The 22158-nt window shown below is 31.1% G+C and overlaps 1 protein-coding gene across 1 annotated transcript in view; it reads left to right on the plus strand.

Annotated features, from left to right (window-relative positions):
• The first annotated feature begins 18280 nt into the window (after positions 1 to 18280).
• Positions 18281 to 22158, plus strand: part of dnc (phosphodiesterase dunce) — a 341190-nt gene continuing 337312 nt past the window's right edge. The window contains exons 1-2 of the mRNA XM_081985111.1: positions 18281 to 18448; positions 18505 to 18670. Of these exons, the coding sequence (XP_081841237.1) occupies positions 18292 to 18448; positions 18505 to 18670 (323 nt within the window). The 5' untranslated portion in view covers positions 18281 to 18291. The remainder of the gene's footprint in view (positions 18449 to 18504; positions 18671 to 22158) is intronic.

Below are 22158 nucleotides of genomic sequence, written 5' to 3' on the forward strand. Positions count from 1 at the left end.
CAGAACCAACAATGGATTTGTTGAAAAAAGCACCTACCATATACGATCTCCTACAGCAAAAACCACTTAACATACAGAGTGATTTAAACCTAACTAATTTTGAAATTTTACTGTAATGAAATGTCAATTGAAGCAATTTATACCTTCCAACAACTCCTTCAAGAAATTTGAAATTTTGAAAACTATCAAGATACAGTGGTGACAAAAGATGATAATTACAATACTTAATTCAGCCACCTTGTATAAATGATATACATGATCGAATAAGTAGAAAAAACTCAATTAATATTCCACACATGTCATTGTTATAAATGCGTCGCCGAAACAAGGTGGCCCAAGAGAATTTGGTAATGAAATTAACCATGTTGCAACACACTGATTTAATACGATTTTTTATTATATCATTCAACTTTTTGTTATTATATTCAGTGCCCTCATAACATTATAATACATGTGGTTCCGCCTTAAAATGTCATTTATTTTAGCACTGGTGTGAGTGGCATATAAATTGATATTATTTTTTTTAATGGTGTTCTCTAAAGGATATCCGAATTGTTATGCGACATTACATCACTCTATTGATTTAATTATAACAGCCAAGATGCTGATGGGATAGTTATTGCTAATTTCAAATAGAAATATTTGCATTTTGGGTCTACGATGGATATTTGGTGTTTTTTCCTATCAAACTGAATTGTACATTGTTACTAGGGTCGTCTACCATAGTGGAAAGGTTCAAAATATAAAGTTAGTGCTTTACAATGTGCTATTAAGTCTTGCTTTTCAATATTAAAACCCCAGTATTTTTATAAAAGGCTGTTAAGTGAGCCTGGCACGATCCCCCATGACGTAATTAGAGACTCTTCAATTCCGTAACGTAGTTATGGAAGGCTAGAGTTTGTATAACCAGTGCATTGTTGTAAAAGTTATTAACACGTGCCTAATAATGTCTTGTATCAATCAATTTTTGTTAATTTGGGTATGTTCTGTTGGATTGCAGACCTAAAAACTAAAAAGCTGCAAAAATATAGTATTTTCCCTAGGGAGTGAAAGTGCCACCAGGGTGCGTGTCAACACTTCTCTTGAAAGTTTCGTTCCCTGCTTTCTCAAGAGTTGATAGAATGTAACAGAAGAAGCTGACAATGGCGGATTCCTGTCACATTCTACGGATCTTTCTCTTGATATTCCCTCGTTTCAAGAATACGCACCTAGAGAGACTGAAAGTATTTTCCTCTCTAGGGAGGAAAAGTGCCACCAATAAAAGTCACACTGCAGTCTAAAGACAGTTTGTCACTTTCTTGACAAATTGACAAACCTATGGTCGTAGAAAAAGAGTAAACTTCTTTTTGCACTTTGAATTCTGAACCTCAAATTGGGGAGCAAAAATTGCACTTTCCACCCTAGTTGCGCAAATAACTATATTAGTGTATGTGGGTTTAATTTAAAACGGTGAAATCTGAAACTAAACAACAAACATTCTATATTTTAAAGTAAATATGACAACCTGCCACCTGCAACGTCATTAAAATGTGATTCAGTGAAAGACAGTTGACACTTTGAAAGATAGTCCATAAATATTTTGTTTCGCTCAGTTCACTATAAGCAGAAGAGAGACGAAGCAACTGGACTTTTCTACATCACATGGAACTTTTTCGTATATGATGCACCAAGTGTGGTTTTTACTAACGTTTGATGCAGCAAGAAACTACTAACCCTCTTAAGTATTACTTTCAGTCTTTTCTCTTGGGAAAAACAAAAAGAATATAGTTTGGTCGTAAACCTAAACTATTGGAAAGCTGGAGTTCGTCCGCCAACAAGACAGGAAGAAGTTTGATTTGTTAAATCAGTATTTTAGAAGAAAGTTGGTTTTGATAAACAGGATGGACTTAACATTAATATAAGTCATGCAACAGAGTCTTATAGTTTTATGGTTTGGTCATATAATTAATCTGTACAAAATGTGCTACTGTGGTTATACTGGTTATCTGTATTATAGCGTATGGGGAAATTATACTTCATTTAATAAAGTGTATCAAAATTTCTTACATTTTTGTAATTATTAACATTTTGAGGCAATTGTAGGCAATATACTGGTAGGAAATTTCAAAAATATACATAGGAACTCAATGATAAAGAGAGAGGATTGAAAATCAATGCTTCCAATAAGGATGGAGAAAAGTTTAATTTAGTGACATGTGTCAGTTTGTCGAGACAGTGTGACGTTAATTAACTCAGAGTTAGAGAAGTGACGTCACAGGTTTTTTAGGCAGCACATTTCGTTTATAACGTTTTTCCTCCATTTTCGTCCGGAGCATTGATTTCCAATTGTTCTTCCTCGTTATCATTGAGTTTCTATGAATAATTTTTGGCACCGTCCTAAATATCCACGTAATTATATGCATATACAGAGTGTCTCGTTTATGTTGGCCAATAGGGTGAGTAGACGCCAAAGTATGTGTTAATAAAAGGTCTGTTCGCAGAGTGAATCTCCAACTAGTAATAAGAGAAATCGATACATCCATTGGCCACAGGTCAGAAAACGTCATAGTCACGTGAGCATTCAACCAATGAAACTGATGACATTTACTGTTTCTGTCATAAAATCACTTTTGTGCCTTAAATTGAATGACTGTGACATCTAACCTAACCTAAGCATATTCAGGAATTTTATTATCTGACTGTAAAAAAAACATATAATTCAATAAATCAAAATTTTAAGACAACAAAGCTGTTTTAATGGCAAAATGTATAAGAAACTGAAATATCCAGTTTATATGTACAGATGTGGTAACTGCGGGGCAATGTTGCCAGAAGCTTATATGAATTTATCCGCTGTATTAGTTACATGATTTTGTTATTGAGCTGTGGGCAATAAGTTTTTAAACAAATGTACACAGAAACCGAACTAAACATAGGGCACTTATCGCAAATAGATGATCAAAATAAATGGAAACGACTAGGAATGTTTTAGTCACAAATTTTGCAAGTAATGTAGTCGACGAATTCAGAGAAACGTTTGACAACATCGCAGCAAAATTTCTGCCTACTTAGAGTTTTTTAAGTTTTCTGTCTTTGTCTCGCGCATGCAATTATCAATGTTTCTCTATCAATTACATGGTTTTCCTAGCGCTAGTTTTAGTTTTACCACACCTGTATATAATTTTGTGTAAAATAACGTGCTAAAGTAGGTAATTTTCAACTAAATTTCAATATGGTGGAGAAATAAATGACGTGATTGCCAACTACAGTGGCTTGCTCTATATTTGCAACTTTTACTTTAATAATAATTAAGATACTGTTTTTAGAAATACAAATACATTTTTAATTAGACTTCAGGGTTAGAAAAGAAGATATTATGATGAAATTAAAGAACAATCTTAAGAAAGTATTAACTGAACGAATTTGTTTCTCTCTGTTTTATAATTGTTTGTTTATTTAGCAAATTGCTATCACAAATTAGTTTACCTAAGTTAACTACTAACCCATCTAAATTAATTAAATCTGTAAAACACTATAATTTGATGATTAGATATTGGGACTGTCTTCATTTAAATAATAATTTGTTAAAAATTTTGATAATATCCTTAAATTAGTCGTTGATTTTATTTCTGTAGGCAAAGCATTAAAAAAGGCCTAATCGATCTCCAAACAGTTGTTTTTGCATAGTGATCGTCTTCTCAAATGGAATATGCAATTCTGTTTTACTTCGAACATATTTGGCAAAAATCATGATAATGTTTGATATTTCAATGCCCTGCCTTAGAGAGACACATTTAGGGTGAAAAACTCACCCAAACAAACGATACTTCTCGTACTTGCGCAAACGGGAAAAACACTTCCACGTGGTTTGGAAAACTTGCGTTTTCACCGAATCCACCTGTCTGTGTCCGAGTGCCGTAGAGAACGCGGGTGTCTCGTTCCGTTGAAGAAAAGCCGGTTTTCTTCACGTGAACTTATACGCGTTTTATAAAATTACCCGTGCAACTCCGAATTGAACTAATTTGTATTCCGAGATTTTATATGCACGTAGTGAAGTGAATATAAAGTGAAACTAGGAATGTTGTGAAGTGAGTATAATAATTTTCTCGAGCTTAGGAAATGTCAGGAATTTTCTGTGCCTTTTCAGGTGCTTTGATGCGGAACATTTTTCTCGTTTCGGTATTCATTTTATAGACAAGGCGCTATAGGAAAGGTTTTCTGCTTTTTTCCAAATCACTGTGTTTCTTAATTTTTTTGTAAAGTGAAAAGGAAGATTTTGTTTTAAAAGTTTTCTAGTTCATGGATATCACCTAAAATTTCTTCTAATGGTTGTTAAAAATGTTTCAGAAAAAACTGAAACTTCTCAAACTATTTGCGATATTTAAATTATAATTATTTATACTGGAATTAAGTTTTAGTTATTTGAAACTTGCTATATATTTCCTGTTTAACCACCTGCATTTAGGACAAGTTAGGCAGGATAGCATTTCACTGGCTGCAGAAATCTGAGGAACTCAATCGACTGAATAGAATTTAATATTAATTAATAGATACAGATGGAAAAATTAAGGATAATAATTGAATTAATAGAAAAAATACACTTAGGACTTGTAAGTTATACTTGTCTGCAGTTAATTATAATTTTAGAAACTATATTAAACATTCTTAGTTTAACACATCTTTGAAGCAAAAATATAAAATTGCGACTGACCTTTTCCGTGTTAAAATCAACTAATTAGACTTTCCAGGTAAATTTAATTAGCAATTAAATCACTAACATCCAGAGTAATTATAAGGGACTAGTTGTTTAGGTATGGGAGAGATAATCACGCTAATTTTGTGTTTACTGTAGGCACGTTGTAGAAGTCTTTGATGCAAAGCAATTACCAGAGAATTTGATTTGTACCTGAACAATCTGTTTAAATTAAAAAAACTTCAGATACATACCAGTATTTTTAAATGTTGACGTTTGGGAAACTTTTAGTGCATCCAGAAATCACTTGGTGCTCATCAGTAGTGTTTCTTAAACAGATAACACTTTTTTTCGAATAAATATAAGCTAATAATTGTCAAAAATTGTTTACTATTGCAACTTTTAAGGAGGGAGGAATATAAATATAATAAAGTGGCAAAACGTCTCGTATGCTTTTCTTCCACTAAAATCTCTATATTAAAAAATTGTAAAGAGGATAAAGAGATGGCCAAGAAAGTTGTAAACGAAGAAAAAAATGCGTAAGCAGGGGTTGATTACAGTTGGCAGGGTAAATAGGGGTTGAAATAGTAATATTGCAATTTTCAGCACAAGTTGACGTCTTACAAAGAAGTCTTCAAAGACAAAGTTATAGTGTTATTGAAAAAATTATCAATTTTTTTCTGGTCATTTTTATGCATAACACCAAATTTTCCCGGAAAACCCAATTTTTTATTTCTCATTTACGCCAAAATAGTAAATTTTAAGAAAACTTGGTGTCAAAATGACGGTTTAAAGAACAGTCTGCGTCAAAGTGGCTTGTAAAACCCACTTATAGTGACCGGATCAAATTTTTAAACACATTTTTGGAATCCTCATTAAATTTTCTATACACTAACCTAAGAAAACACTAAAAACTCGGTACAGTCAGGGAAAAAACGCTCTCAACGTTTGAATTGCTATAAACACTGTTTAAAGGGCAGTCTGCGACAAAATTGTCTGTAAAACTCACTTGTAATAAGCGAATCACATTTTTAAGTACATTTTTGAAATCTTCATTAAATTTCGTATCCAATAACCTTCAAAAATTTTAAAAAATTTGAGTAGGGAAGCGCTGTCAAAATTTAAACCGTCAGAATGACGGTTTAATGAACACTCTGCGTCAAAGTGGCTTGTAAAACCTACTTATAGTGACCGGATCAAATTTTTAAACACATTTTTGGAATCCTCATTAAATTTTCTATCCACTAACCTAAGAAAACACTAAAAACTCGGTACAGTCAGGGAAAAAAACGCTCTCAACATTTAAATTGCTATAAACACTCTTTAAAGGACAGTCTGCGACTAAATCCTGTGTAAAACTCACTTGTAGTGAGCGAATAACTTTTTTAAGTACATTTTTGGAATCCTCATTAAATTTCCTATCCAATAACGTAAAAAAACACTAAAAAATCGGTACAGTCATGGAGAAAAGCGCTGTCAAAAATTGAACCATTAAAATGACGGTTTAAATGGCAGTCTGCGACAAAATCGCTTGTAAAACCCACTTATAGTAACCAAATTACCATTTGAAGCGTATTTTTGGAATCCCCATGAAATATCCTATGGAATAACTTTAAAAAAACACTAAAATATTTATACACTGTAGAAAAACACTAAAAAATTACATTGACATTGAGAAACACATGCAGAAAATTTGTAAGCTGTAGTTATAAGTCTGTGACCCAAAGCTTTCACTAGTTATTTCAGTTATTAACTTATTAAGCAGTCGCCAAGTAAGTAGGTACATTATATTCTAATTAATAGCTTAAATTTGGCTTTAACGTATAATGGATAGGCCGGAAGTTCCACAGAGAAAGCAAGCTTTAATTAAGGTTAAACAGTTAGCTTTGTGGGCTTATGAGTTGAATTACAAAGTTAAACTGCTTTCTTAATCGAATTCCAAAATCTGGTACTTGTATCAAAAAGTGATCAGTAGAACAGGACCACACTTTAATAAGTGACAATATTGCTTTATCTTTTAAAGAGAAAGTTCTTTAAAAAGTAAATTTTAAGAATTATTCACTAAAAATTTCAAGCCAAAATAACTAAAAAAGTTTGGTGCAGTAAATTGTACTAAAAAATTTTCGTTTAGAGTGTGAAATCTATGCTAATACTGATTATTATTAATATACTTAATTAATTGACTTAAAAAAAAAATATGCTTGAAGTTTAACCAAAGACTCAAATCTTCTTATATTCTTTCCTCTTTCAATATCTGGACAAATTGAAACGTAACGAAAGCGAAACTCTTGTCTACTTTAGTTCATTGTTCCGCTAAAACGGCAACAAAATATCGATAAAGTCCAAACTTGTTAACGTGTAATACCATTTCGTTTTTCAGCTAAACGAACTAGAAATGAGTAAAAATAGTTTTACTCACTTCAATTCTTAGCTCATACAACTTATTTTGTATGTAGTTTAATGAAATTTTATTAAAAGCCAGTGCACATAAAAGGAATATTGACTTGTCAGTCAAGTTGCGAGACCAAACGTAACATAATAACCAATAATCGATATTGGGGGATTAGCAAGATATACGTTGCCTCGAATCCCTACTATTTGTGGATATAATGTTAAATCAAGTACGTTAGTAGGAATCAGATTTACATTCCTGTACTTGGGAATTAACAAGATTAAGTATCAAATTGTAACATCTTTTAACAAAATAGTTATTTATCTTTATCGTTAAGTGCGGAAAGTGGTAGTTTCGGCACGAGACTCTAATTCAAGTAGTTAAAGCAAGCATTGTAAAAACTGGATAATTTATACTATACAGCTTTTGGAAAAATGTCAGTTTTTTAACATTGTAAAAACTGGATAATACATAAACAACTCCTCGAAAAATTTTAGTTTGGCAGGTTGCAGAAGTTTGATTATACATTTTCAAAAATTATCAATTTGACAACATTAAAAAATTTGGTTTGGTCAGTAGAATATATAAGATGCAAGGCAAAAGGTCCGTTTGACAACGTTGCATAGTCTGAATAATTTATAAACAGTAAGTGGATAAATAGTCAGTTTGGCAATATTGCAGAAATTTGTGTATAAAATTTAAAAATTTTAAATTTAGTAACATTGATAAATTTGGTCCTTAGTTTATCAGTTTTAGTAAGATGCAAGGTAAAATGTCACTTTGACAACGTTGCATAGACTGACTAATTTATAAATAGTATGTGGAAAAAATGTCAGTTTGGAAATATTGCAGAAATTTTAAATAATATTCAAAAATTTTAAATTTAGCAACATTGAGATATTTGGTCTTTGGTATATCAGTTTTAGTAAGATGTAAGTTAAAACAAATGTTAGTTTGACAACAGTGTAGAAACTGATTAATTTATAAGTAACTTTTGGAAAAATGATTTACAATTATTTACTATTTGTTACAATTATTTACTAGTTATACAATTATTATTACAATTTGATTACATTGAAAAATTTGATCACTACTGACTAATCAGTTTTAGTAAAATAGTAATTTTTGACTTAAATGTATATATTTGAAAAAATAAAATGTAACGTAAATAAAGCAGCTTTACTGTATCCGATGCGGAAAAATACTCTCTCTCACACTGAAATCAGTGCAGAAAAGTACATTTTACCGCACTCGAGTAGAACAAACATATTTTCAAAGTTTGAATTAGTTTTAGAAAATGATGTCCTGTCGAATATTTCAATTATTTCTGCATTAAACAGTTTTGTTTCGGTCGTTGTCAAAACTGTAATCCACTTTTAAATCCGGTTTGCGGTTTAAACTAATACGTGTTCGATTAATCACAATTTGATTATAGTTCGTTTATTTCAGCTGTTTGTACAAGAAAAAAAATTAAATTTTGGAATGGCAGGCTACAAAGTACAATTTACTAAGTAAGTTAAAGTTTATAAAAGTTTTTCCATGTTTAGTTTAGTTGGAACTTCATAAGTAATATATGTAAAGGACTGCCATTAGATTTAAATTCATAATTGATAGGAAGCTGGTAAAGAAATCTTTCAGAAGAAGTTTAGGAGGAGATTAATTGATTTATGATAGGAACGCTAACTCAAGAGTTTACGAAACTTTGTTTAATACTATTAAATACGACCTTTTGTGTTGTATTAAGGGTATTTAGTGTTTATTAAACTTGTATGCTATGGGTTTGTGTGTAAATTTGCATTACTCAGCATTTTCTGGGTTACAAATATGATGATGAATGCATGCCACCGTATGTTTTACCATCGAATCTTTATTTGAAATCTTTCTTTACTATCCAGTAATTTAACTGTTTTTACCTGATTAACCAGACTCTCAGTTAATTGACTACTAATCTGACAGTTTTAAACTGCAACTAATTCTATAAAAACTACAAAGATATTGGTTAATATTAAATAATAAAGCACTTACTTAAAAAAACCTTTCTTGTCACGTTTGCCTAACGCAAATATTTTCCTGTAGACATCAAAAATGATTTTTTTCTGCTCATGACGATCCTTTATGTTGGAAATTAAAGCCCTAGAGTACAAAATCGATAATTAGATATTGATTTTAGACTTAGGGCGATTCATAGTAGGGAAAGTGGTAGGTAATACCCTTCGTAATACCTTAAGCATGAATGGCTAGACATATTGGTTCGGTGTTGTGATTTAATTTGCTATTAGCTGGGGCTAAAGGATGGAAGTAACATTTTCATGAAACTTGTTGGTTTTTTAATTAATCAAATTAGCAAATTTTGTCTGGTGATGCCTAAAACAGTTTCAAATCAAGTAGAAATATCAAAATTATTTTGTTACAGTAAACTGAAAAACGTTTTAACCTACTTTCTCGGTACAGATACAATCTCCCTTAAAATACTGCTTGACGGAGTTTTTAAAATACCATACCTGAGTCAGGAAAGTTTCATTCTGCTTTCGCAATTGCACAGCTAACAAGTTTATCCTGCAAAATGTTAGGACTTGATTCCAACAAAGAAAACAAAATATATCATATGCGTGTTCAGTGAAACTGGAGACAAGATTCAATAGAGTTTTCTAAAATAAATTCACCTTCAAAGGTATTATAGCACTTTAGGACAGTATAGTAAATCGGTTTCTTTCCTTATTACCAGGAAACATTTTGGTCAATATAGAAACAAAAGTAAAATCATATCTTATCAGATAAGGGAAATTATCCAGTGGATGATCCATCCAGGATTTGAATGAAAGTAAAACACACAGTCATGTTTCATTGAGTTTTGATAACAAAATGTCAATGATAAAATAATAATTAAATTTATTCACTGTACAAATTGATTTTGCAATACATTTTTTTGTTAAAATTACGTACGTACACATTGTTTTTGTATTTAGTGATTATTTATTGCTGTGTTAATGTTTAATGAAGTAAAAATGTGAAACAAGGATTGTGTGCTTTTAATACAACTGTTCTGTGCAAACTTCTTTTATTGACAATATTTAGTTAAACACCTCAAGAAATTGACCAAGTCAATAATTCTTCTTTCAAATTACCATACTACCTAGCTTCCATCTGGTTTCTAAATTAAATATTAATTTAAATGATTATATTAAAAGGAATTGAAAGAGGCTACTAACAACTAAATAATAATGTTTATTTATTAGCAATGCTACAAACAAAGACAATCTAATACAAAGTTTAAAAAGATAAAAGCAATTAAACGGCACAATATCAAAATTAAAATTCAAGTTAAAGTTCACATCGTACAATTTTCTTGTTATCACAGTTTTTAATATCATTGGGTAGTTTATTAAACTCATACAATCGAATTTTTTATTTGTTCAGTTTTGCACCTATCAACAAGTATAAGGTCATTACAATTTATATGGATGTATATCGGCAAAATTTTTAAATTTATCACAGATATAATGAGGCAACAGAATATTTTTAATTTTATACCAAAAAACTCACATTAAAATCAATTTTTTGCTTAACAACAACATTACATTGCAAAATAGCGTGTAATGCTCTATTTTGGACTATCTGCAATCGACTAACTTTGTAATTTGGTGTTGTATAACAATTTTTTAGTGTACATTGACAAGTTTTTTCCGCATTAGCATGAAAATTCAGTTCTGAATATTGCAAGACTCCCGTGTAGTTAATTTGGTTAACTTTCAATAGCTTGATTATCAATTTTTATGCCCAGATCACTGTATTCAAATTAACCAATTTGTCCTTTTTTTCCAATTAAGCACCACTTTGATTTAGCGACATTAACACTTAAACTATTATTATTAAGCCATACAAAAAGTCTATTTAAATTCTTATTGACGATTTTCTGCATGTAAATCCCTCCCAATCATATAAATCATAGTGTCATTGTAAAAAGTTCTATATTACAATCATTAATCGCGTGAGCAATATGTAACAAGTACTGAGATTAATGTAAGAAGAAATATTTTACTTTAACAAAACTTCAAAAACGTTCCTGTACTTTATCACCCTGAAAGCTTTGTTCTTTTTTTATTAATTTTGTGTCAATCAATTAAAATTTTAGTTGTATTGGTTTTACTGGATTTTAAAACTCCTCTCCCTGATCGCTCTGGGTGTTTTAGTGATTTTTGGTTTAAGTTTTTAATTAGAATCCATGTTTCAGCTTGAAAGAAATAATACTCTAAGGAGAACGTCACAAACAATGTGAATTCATTTTTGGTAGAAAATAAAGGAATCTTCAATCAGGTAGCGATTCCCCTCAAGTCAAACCCCCCAACGTCAAACGGCTTTCTCTACTATCCTTTCGCCTAATATTAAATATAAATAGAACTAAGCCATCCCAAAACCTGGAGAATATAAAGGTAAATAAATTTGTGTAGGTAGGGTGAGCTCGGCACTTTAATCTGCCTCCAGTTTAATTAGAAATTAAATTAAAATATTGGAAGGATTTTGTTTGTATTTACTTGGTAGGCCTACGGTTTTATTTCGAGTAGAAAACACAGAATGCTTTTTGGATTCAAAGAATATTAGGTTAGGGGCTTGTGCCAGGACAATAAATATAATATCTAAATCCATTTTTCAGATTAAAAATCTAACGTATTTTGTTGTCAAACTTACCGACATGTAAAAATAACAAGTTAAATTTGATGTGAGCTTCAATCAATCGAAATTGTTTCTGTAAATATATGGAGCCACACGTTTCTCCTATCCATCTTTAAAGGTCAAAGAATATAACAGTACAATTAATCTTGATGTTTATCATGGAAAAGAACGCCATATGATTAATGTTGTTTTGGTTCATTATCAATAAACTCTTTTTGATATTGACAATAGTCAAAAAACAGAAATTTTTTACTAATTTTTACTGGTGTTGATTTTGAAGGCTAGAAATAACTTTACTAAGACTAAAGAAAGTCCAAAAGTCTATTTTCAAGACTTAAATTGGCGTTCAACTCAATTTTCTGGATGGAACAAGTCCAGAATTCAATTAAACACTGGTTTCAGTAGTTTAACTCGTTTTTTTCAGCCTGAAAGCACTAGAAACAGTCTGAATTTCTTAGAAATGCTACAATTTTTGAAACCGATGAGTGTAGAAGTGAATTTAATAGTGAAGAAGCTTGAAATTACATTTCAAGACTATGGGCAGTGTACAAAATGGGCTTTCAGGCCTGTTAAGATCCTTAAGAGCCTTAAAACTCGATTTTTCAAGCTGAAAACAACCATAAAGCACTAAAAACAATTTAGATTTTTTAGAAATGCTCTGCAATTTTAACGCTGAATTTAATAGTGACAAAGTTTGAAATGGCATTCTATGGGAAATGTAAAAATTGTTTTTGAAGTCTGCTATGACAAAACCTTGGTGAAGATAGCCTGAAAACTCAATTTTCCAAGCTGAAAGCAGTTTCAAAGCCCTAAAAATAGTCCAAAGTTTTAAGAAAAAAAAAAAACTTGAAAAGTTAGTCTTCAAGTCAATTTTCATGAATCTAATGTCAATATCCTGTATTTACGACTATTTTCAAGACTAAACTGTTTTTAAACTATGAAAACTTACTTCAAATGGAAATTTTAAGCTTCTGATATCACTTTTCATTGGTTTAAAGTCACTTTTTGGTGTCCAAGTATATTTTCAAGGTTTAAATGTGTGAATTTGTAGTCAAAAATTCTAGAGAAAGTAGTTTTTCATGTCTACAAGTCGATTTTCATTACTAAAGTTTTCGGCTTATCTGAAAACTATGACGACTGACTACAAAGACAGTTTTTAAGCCTCTCAAGTCAATTTTCACATTTTCCAAGTCAATTTTCAGGACTAAGTCTTTCAATTGGTCTGAAAAATATTAAAACTGGTTACAAAGACAATTTTTAAGCTTCTCAAGTCAATTTTCATCGTTTCAAAGTAAATTTACTGGTTTCTAAGTCAATTTTCAAAACTAAACTCTTTCAATTTGTCTAGAAACTATGAAAACTGGCTACAAAGACATTTTTTAACCGTCTAGTCAGTTTTCACCGTTTTCAAGACAATTTTTAAGTTGGTTTGGGTTGGTTTTGGATCTTTCAACGTAATCACTTTATTATCTTGTAAACGAGTTTCAAATCAGAATTTAATAAGAGATAGTTGAAATGTGAAGGACTGTATTTTCCTTAGAAAGCATTATTCAGGATGCATATCAACTAATTTTTTGATGGGCTACCGAATGGTAAATTATTGACATTTAAAACTGGACCATCCTGTAAGTAGAGGCTAGAAAAAACTCTTTTTTCATCTATACTTAATTAAATAAAATACATTGGAACTTAAGTCTCCCAGGTTGTTGTCACTTATATTAATTGTTAATAAACGTCTTTGACCTAAAATTTGACATTAATTATTTGTACACTGTTAATTGGGTAATGAAGTTTGTTTGGCTCTGTCAATAAATTTTCCATCAACTTTACATCTCATCAATATTTCATTAACTGTCAATATTTTACCTAATTTTGTTGGATTCTGAGTTTGCTCAATAATAAATTAACCTGAAAGTCACACAGTAAAATTGAATATTAAGGTTTTAAAGAGTTAACAAAACCGTTTTTCATATAAAGTAACTTTAATAAGACATAAGTAGAAAGAGTTCTGAATCAAACTTTTATTTAATTTTCTTGTGATATTTTAAAGGTTTTTTAATGGAGAAAGTTCTTACTTTTCTAAAAGCGTTCAAATTAAGCCTGACTGATTTTCAAGATTATATTAACTTCCTTTCATATTTGTTTGTTTAGAAATCCTTTCCACCTAAATCAGTTTTTCTTTCTGACAAATTGATAAACTCCTCTTTGCCCTTAACTTTGGCCTGTTTCGCAAAATTTACTGTTTGGGACTAGTTCAAGAGTTGGGTGAGTATTTTATGGCAGATGTTCACATTAATTGTAGTCCCTACAGGGTTGCCCTCTTTTTTCATGACCCGAAACAAAGCTATAAATTAATACAACTTTTTTGTAATATTTTTAGTTTGTTGATTATTAACATGCAAAGCTCAATCTTAAATAAGTAAATTAATAGAAAATTGTGATACTATTTATACTTAAAGAAATTCCAGGCTTTGCTAAAATGACGACCAAACTTCATTTAAGAAAACAACGTTAAAGAAACTGGGTTGTGTTTGAAACAAAGTGAAAATTGCTTTTCTTTACCTTTCTAGTTAAATAAGAAGAAGAGACTAAACGACTACTAATTTGCCTAGATTTGCCTCCTTTTAAATGAATTTCCTTTACTTTGGAAATACCGAATTCACTGAAGTTTTTGGCATCCACTATTAAAATAGTCTTGTGTGATATTTGGTTAGTTTGTGATCTAAAAAATAAACTTCAAAACTATACAGAAAATCATCATCAGTTAATTATTAAAACTGTTGTTTTTTGTTTGTTAATTTTCCATTAAAAACAACCTCAACAAAGATTAAGAAAGTTTTTTTTTATGGCGGATAAAGTTACTTTGCCCATCAAATTTTCCCCACATTTTAAGAAGAAGACTTTGCGGCCATTAAAAAGAAAAATCCAGGAATTTCGGAATATTTTAATGCGTCAAAACTTTTGTTAATTAAACGCTTACCTGCACCGGTTACCCATGTTAATGGATAATTTAATTAGCAAGCGGGGTACAAGAAAAGTTAAGTTTGTTTAAAGCAACGTAAAATGATCTATCAAGATCAATATTAAGCTGTAATAATCGATTTTTTTTACCATTTCCATACAAATGGAAAATGTCGATTAGTGTAATTAGAAATAATTGCCATAATTCAAAACATAACAAAAATTAAATACAAACCAATCAAGGAATTAGATTTTGGAAAACGAACAAACCCTTATTTTCATTAAATTTCTTTGCAGAAACACACATTTGTTCCGTTTAGTTCCTTAAGTTTATTTTTGAATACTTCGTTTTAAAACCTCTTACATTATACCTCACCCTCTCTCTATCTCTTACGTCTTATCTTACGTCTTACAACTTGGGGGAAATGCATATTGATTTAACAGCATTTTTCGTCTGCCGGTCTTTGGCCTTTTAAGGGCTGGTTGGCGGTGTTTCTACCTTTAAAGAAAACTCACGCCAAAAGGGCCCATTTGTAACCGGAAACGGAAATTAAATTTACATATTTCATTGCTAGTATAAACTGAAAGCAAACACGCCCTTGTACTTTTTAAGTACAAACTCAATTATCTGGTATATTAAAAAAATCAATGTTTTAAGACAATATTGTCCAATAACTGATTGAATAACACAAAAACTCAGATTCTTAGAGTTGATCATAGTTTTCTAATCAAGTTTGACGCCCTCTACCGGTCAAACTATTTAACCAATCAACCAGTATTGCATATCGGTGGAAAGCCCATTTTATTGGCTATCCATCGATATATAAAAGTCCATACCGTGTCAGTCCAATAAGGCAGTTTCTCAGGGTTAAACAAAACACTGCAGGTCAGTTTGAAGAGCCCTCTACCGGTCAAACTATTTTACATAATTTCGCATTTCGGGGGAAAACTTGTTTCACTGGCTATCCATCGACATATAAAAAAGTCTTTGCAATGTGCCATTAAGTCAAAATAGGCAGTTTTCCAGGTTTAAGCAAAACAGTGCAACAAAAATTGGACATTGGACGTTATGTATATTCTTGTACAGGGTGATTGTTTTCATCAACTGCGTTAATTTTGTTTTGACGGCATAGTTTAAATTATAAAATTTGCCTTATTTTTAGTGAATCGCCAGAATCTGATGTCAAACACACATGTTTTGGGTATTTTAAATGTACCTTGTATTTTATTTGAATGGGAAGATTTCTTTTTTCTGATTTGAAAAATATATATTTTAACGAAGGTTATATTACTTATGGATATCTCTCGGAAAATAAAGGTTTTTTTTCGTAAAAATCAAAAGCAAAGAATAATCTAAATGTTAGTGGTAATAGCTATAATTTAAAATTATATGAAAGTTTTTCGAAGTATTGGCAGTCGTGTTTCATTTGATTTTGATGGTTAAAAACTTGTCAAATAATATGAAAATTGACTTGACTTACTGTTTTCAGTCGTGGGAGTCAATTTTTAAGATGAAAACGTTTATAAACAGTAACATTTTATGAAAATTAATTTACCGGAGTATTTGCAGTCGTTTTAGTTGAATGTTATGGTAAAAACATTAAAAAAATAGTCAACCGGACCAGTTGCAGTCGTTTTAGTTGGTTTTTAAGATCAAAACGTTAAAAAATAGTCAAATATTCTGAAAATTTACTTGACTTACTGTTTTCAGTCGCGGGAGTCAAGTTTTAAGATCAAAAAGTTTATAAATATTCAAATTTTATGACAATTTATTTTATTTAAAGTAAGGACATTAAAAAATAGTCAAACATTATGAAAATTGACTTGACTTACTGTTTTCAGTCGTGGGAGAGTCAATTTTTAAGATTAAAACGTTTGAAAACAGTAAAATTTTATAAAAATTGCCTGACTGGAGTATTTGCAGTCATTTTGGTTGATTTTTCGTGGAAGTCAATTTTTAGGGTAAAAGATTTGAAAAACAGTACAATTTCGTAAAAATTGTCTAACCGAACTATTTGCAGTCGGTTTAGCCGATTTTAAAGGTGACAACAAAAAGAAATAAACAAATAAGAACGTCAAAACGTGTCAAGTTTAAAGTATAAAACTGAACTGGCAAATTTAACATTTAAACTGTCAAAGTTGTCACATTTTAAATATTTTCTTCATCAAAATTAACGCCAAATTACCGATCAATCCAAATGACTACTTTTTATCACTGGAACTGTCATTTTTTTTCCATAAAAAAAAAACATTAAAAATCAACGTTTGGTGGTGTACATTTTTTGAAAAGTGTTCGTGTCCAAAAAATGCAGGGTATTTCATTTAAGGTAATTAAAACGTAAAAAGTGATTGATATATGTCAGGTTTGACATCAAATTCTGTCGATTCAGGAAAAAGCTAACTTGTTTTGCTTAGTACTTAAATTATGCTGTCAGATCAAAATTAACAGAGTTAGCTATTGAGTAAAATATGTACAAATGGACTATTAACGATTTCGAGAATAATATTTTGGTGTTCAGTTCAAATATGTATTATAATGATATGAATTCACTGTTTGTCTTTAAACCCTACGGCCCTTCCAAAAGGCTTAATAAAGCGGAACATGTCGAGAGATTGCGACGAGGGGCAAATAATGGAATAACAATCTCTGACTTTCGGTTATGTTGACGTAGGTATTTTACTAACCATGCTGATTAAATAACAGTTAAATCAAAGTTTATAAAACCATTCTTAAAAACATTTAAAATTGCATTTTTTATTTGTAAATGAAATGAAATAAAAATGTGCAATTGAAATCAAATATTTACTGAACAATTTAGATCTGCTTTGACATTTCTATTGTTTATATTATAGATTTTTGGACATAGTTTTGATGTGTATTTCGAGTAATTCTACAAGTTTTTAATGGTACAATTCATCAATTGGCTAATGGCATTTAAAACCTTTTCTACTCCACATCGACTTTTGTCAGTCAGTCAAAAAAAAATGATTGAATAGACTACAACGTTGAAACAATAAATTGTTACTGTTTATGCTCAATTAATTCCATAAATATGATGAGAAAATGTAATCAACTTAATGGCATCGTTGGGTTCATCAATCTAGACGCACTAATTAACAACAATAGTCGTTTGGCGTAGTATCGTTGGCGCTAAAAAGGGTGGAAAATTATGATGATAAACTTGAAAAATGATCGTATTGATTTACGGGTCTAAGGTGATCAACGCTTTTATATCCAATAAACCGGAAATCTCAATCTGACGGAGCTTTTTATGGATCCATTTTAAAGTTATTGGCTTTCATTACAATGTGGAAATTACCGACTGCAAAAGCCTTTAATACACTAAACTTAATTAAAATTAGGGTCGGAACAATGGATTTCAGCTCGATTTAATATTGGAACCTTAAATTATAAAGCCCTTTTCGTGGAATATAAAAATTTTGTTTGAGCAAACTAATTAGCGAAATGTACTTTTAGTTGTTTTCTGTATTATCAGATAAACTAGTTTTTTGTTTTTAAAACTTTTCTTTTAATCGTATTTTATTTATCCACAAAATGAGAATTCACTTTATATTACATTTAGGTTAACGCAAAATGAGCTCCCCAACCACTTTAGCAGTGCATAGAGAGCTCGCAGCTCGATTAGAGCAAGATGATTTAGTGTCAAACATCTCTCCAGCTAGGACGTGCTCTCCAACGAGGAAAAGCTACATGTTAAGTGTTCGAGGAGATAGATCCAGATCAGAGCAAGGTAATTGTACTTCAGCTCAAAATTTCTATTATAAACATTGTATTATTTGTTATTAGGTCCACACCCAATAGCCGTTGCTCAACATATATGGGGTGGCGCAAAAAAGACTAAAAAACGGACTTCAGCCCCTCAAATGGGGTCAAATGGTGCAGGTGGATTAAGGACTGCTCTGATTTTGAGATCCAGAAGATCTTGGCCAGTGGCTCCGGTGACGCAACACAGGTAAATAATACGTTTTGTTCAACATTAAAGAAAAAATAATCAAAAATAATTAATTTTAAATAATTCAATCAGACATAGAAGGATTCAACCAAAGTCTATCTGACGCCATCATCAGGAAATCCTTATATCATTAAATTAACTAAAACGAAGATGTATCGAGAGTACACATTTCAAAAAGATCCAGAAGTCAAGAGAAGAATAAATGAAGTTTCTTCTTTTTCTTTTTCAAGTGAATAGGCAGTTCCGAATATTGACGATCATCCTAGATATGATGACTTTGTTCACGGCTGTTTTAAATAGTTTTAAAGAACCATGGTCTTAAGTTTCTTAAGCCATGATATTCTCCTTCTTCCTGGTGGTTTTCTGCAATAAACTTTTTCTAGGACAACGGACTTTAAAAAAGTAATATTTCCGTACCTCATAATATGTCCGAGGTGCTTTCTTCTTTTGATGGTGTTGATTACTTCCAAGTCCATCATTCTCTTCATCACTGCCCTGCTAGTTATTTTGTCCACCCATGATATTCTCAGAATCTTTTTGTAAAGCCCCATGTTCTTAAGTTTTTAAGCCATGATATTCTCCTTCTTCCTGGTGGTTTTCTGCAATAAACTTTAGCCTCTAGAACTTTCCTCTGTATGTTCTTTTGTATGTTCTTTTATTTTCTCCGTTCTTCTATGATGATTTCAGCAAGTATCATTATTGGTTCTTTTGTGTTATCATGCACTCTTCTCCGCAATCAGTCTCGATTTGTCTTTGATGTCCTTCTTTACTTGGTTCTTTTCTGTGTCGTTTTTAAGATTAAGATTACTTAAGAGGAGGTGATTAATTGCTCAAAAAGGTCTTCTCCAGAAAACATTTAGGAAAAAGAGACTTCTGTCCTAGAATATCCCTTGATAACCTTAAAATCAGGAGATATTCTAGGACAGATCACAAAAAAGGTAGTGAGAAATCTAAGCGAAACCGTCTACCTAAAACTTGTGGATGTTTTTATCTGCTGTTTGGAGCATAGAATGTTTTCTAAATTTGAAAAAAGGGACAGATTATAGCCATACCGAAATCAAACTCTAACCTCAATTCCACAAAACTATCGACCAACTTTGCTTCCAGTTCTGGAAAAGGTATTTGAAGTCATTATTAAAACCAGAACCCTAGACCAAGTTGAGAAATTGCCAACTTTCAATTTGGCTTTAAACAAGGAAACTTAACCACTCTCCTAGTGACAGCCTTACTTTCCAATATTCAGCAAGCCAAACTTTTAGGTTATACTAGTGCCGCAATTTTCCTAGATATTAAAAAAGCATTTGGTTCTGCTTTTCAAGCTGTGTTCATATCTGGTTGAAGGTAAGCAACTGCCTGCATGTATTTAGCAATATGCAGATGAGACACCATTAATATGCTATCAGAAGGGACTGAACAGAACTGGATCGAATCATCACCAACCGAATTTACTTTTACTTACAATCAAACCAACGTACACACTACAGGGTGTCTCATCATAAAAGTGAGAATTATACACTCACATTATCACACAACACACAATTTACTTGAATACGTTTGTCCTAATATGTTTTGTCCTAATGAACTGTATTGTTAGGACCTTCTCTTATTAAACATACTGTTTTTTTCGTAGGAAAATGTCTTAGTGTGAAATGGTAAAACACGAAGTAGCGTGCTACAGTATAATGGTTCTTTTTATCTGAAACTTAATAACTGACATAGATCGAGTACTTTCTTAAAGTGAATAGGAAGCCGGAATTTATTAAGTAATTCTTTCTTGCTTTTGAATTCGAAATAGCCTAGTTTGTCGTGCTGACAGGTTTTATGAAATTAATACTCATTATGTGATGTTTGTCAAAATTTTCTACTGGCGTAAATTAGGAAGATGGTCTTTTTTTCTATGTCACTGGATGTTTTTCTAAAATGACAGTTTATTTAAATTTCCTTGTTTATGGTGAAAATTGACTTAAGAAACTTAAAAACTCTTAAAGACTCTCTCGTCTTTGTAGTCAGTCGTCATAGTTTTCAGATAAATTGAAAAACTTTAGTATTGAAAATTTACTTGTAGATATGAAAAACTACGTTTTCTAAAAATTTTTACAACAAATCCACACATTTAAATGTTGAAAATTGACTTGGACACCAAAAAGTGACGTTTGAAACTTAAAATTTGCATATGAAGTAAGCTTCCATAATTAGAAGAAAAATGTCAATATTTTAGTCTTGAAAATAGTCTTAAATATAGGATATTGACATTAGGTTCCTGAAAATTGACTTGAGGCTATCTTTCTGAGTTTTTTTACTTTGATTTTCGTTTTCTTAGAACTCTGGACAGTTTTAGTGCTTTTTTTAGCCTAAAAAATTGAACGCCAGTAAAAATTAGTTCAAAATTCCTGTTTTTTTTTACTATTTTCAGTGCCAAAAATTATCTTGTAAATCTCCCAGATAACCAGATTTGAATCCTTTTGAACCATTTTAAAATAAAAGTTACAATAACCCAGGTAGACAGTGGTAATTGCCCCTGACTGGTAATTAACTCATTAAGTCGATATACAGGATGGATTTATTATTATGCAAGCTGAAATTTGCTGTTTCACTTTTTTGCGATTTTTTTTCAGAACACCTGGTACCTTAATTGAAATTGAGGCAATTCATTTGTTCTGCTAACCGTGTCAAGGACTGAAATACAGGGTGTTTAGTTTGAACTGTTAAAATGTTTGAAACATACTTAAAATACACAATTAAATACATTAAAAGTTTTTGCTGCAACGAAAAGTTCCAGTGGACCAAGCTTCCACGTGCTTGGGACACTCTGTATAATGTTAATGTTTATAAAGTGGAAACACGACACGTGTGAAATATCGCGAAATATACAGAGCGTTCTGGAAGGCCTGTTAAAAATACAGCTCTCCAAATTTCAGAATCAAAAATCGTTTTTTTTTGTCATAATTCTGCTTTTAGTCTTAAAATAACAGAATGTATGTCAACATATTTTTTGATGGGCTATCGAATGGTAAATTATTGAAACTTAAATCTGGACCACCCTGAATAACTTACCTAAAAAAAACCATTTCTAACACTTTCCATTATGGAAAAAATGTTTTATTACTTAACCTCTTTCACTTTAATTGCCTAATATCCGGTACCATTGAATTATTTTTACTTCTAGAAGTAGATTTAATACAAAGTAGTGGCTGGAGAAAACAAATTGCCAATCAGGTCATCATTTCCTAAGATCAATAAACTGTTCCAAGTATTCCCGAGGTGATTCACGCTACAGTGGATTATTAGATCACGAAAAATGAGGATATTACTTTCTTACGTGGTCAGCGCCCTTAAAACCACTTCAATGCTGATAAAATAGTAATTTTGGTACTTTTTAAAAGAAAGTGAATTCGTAGAAAGCTTTTAAGGACACTGTCACTTTTAAACCACTCAATTTACTGTGAAATTATTCAAAATAGTCTTCAAAACGTATAGACCGCATATCC

Source organism: Ips typographus, linkage group LG8 (assembly GCF_016097725.1).
Source record: "Ips typographus isolate SLU linkage group LG8, UJ_Ityp_2.0, whole genome shotgun sequence".
Lineage (NCBI taxonomy): Eukaryota > Metazoa > Arthropoda > Insecta > Coleoptera > Curculionidae > Ips > Ips typographus.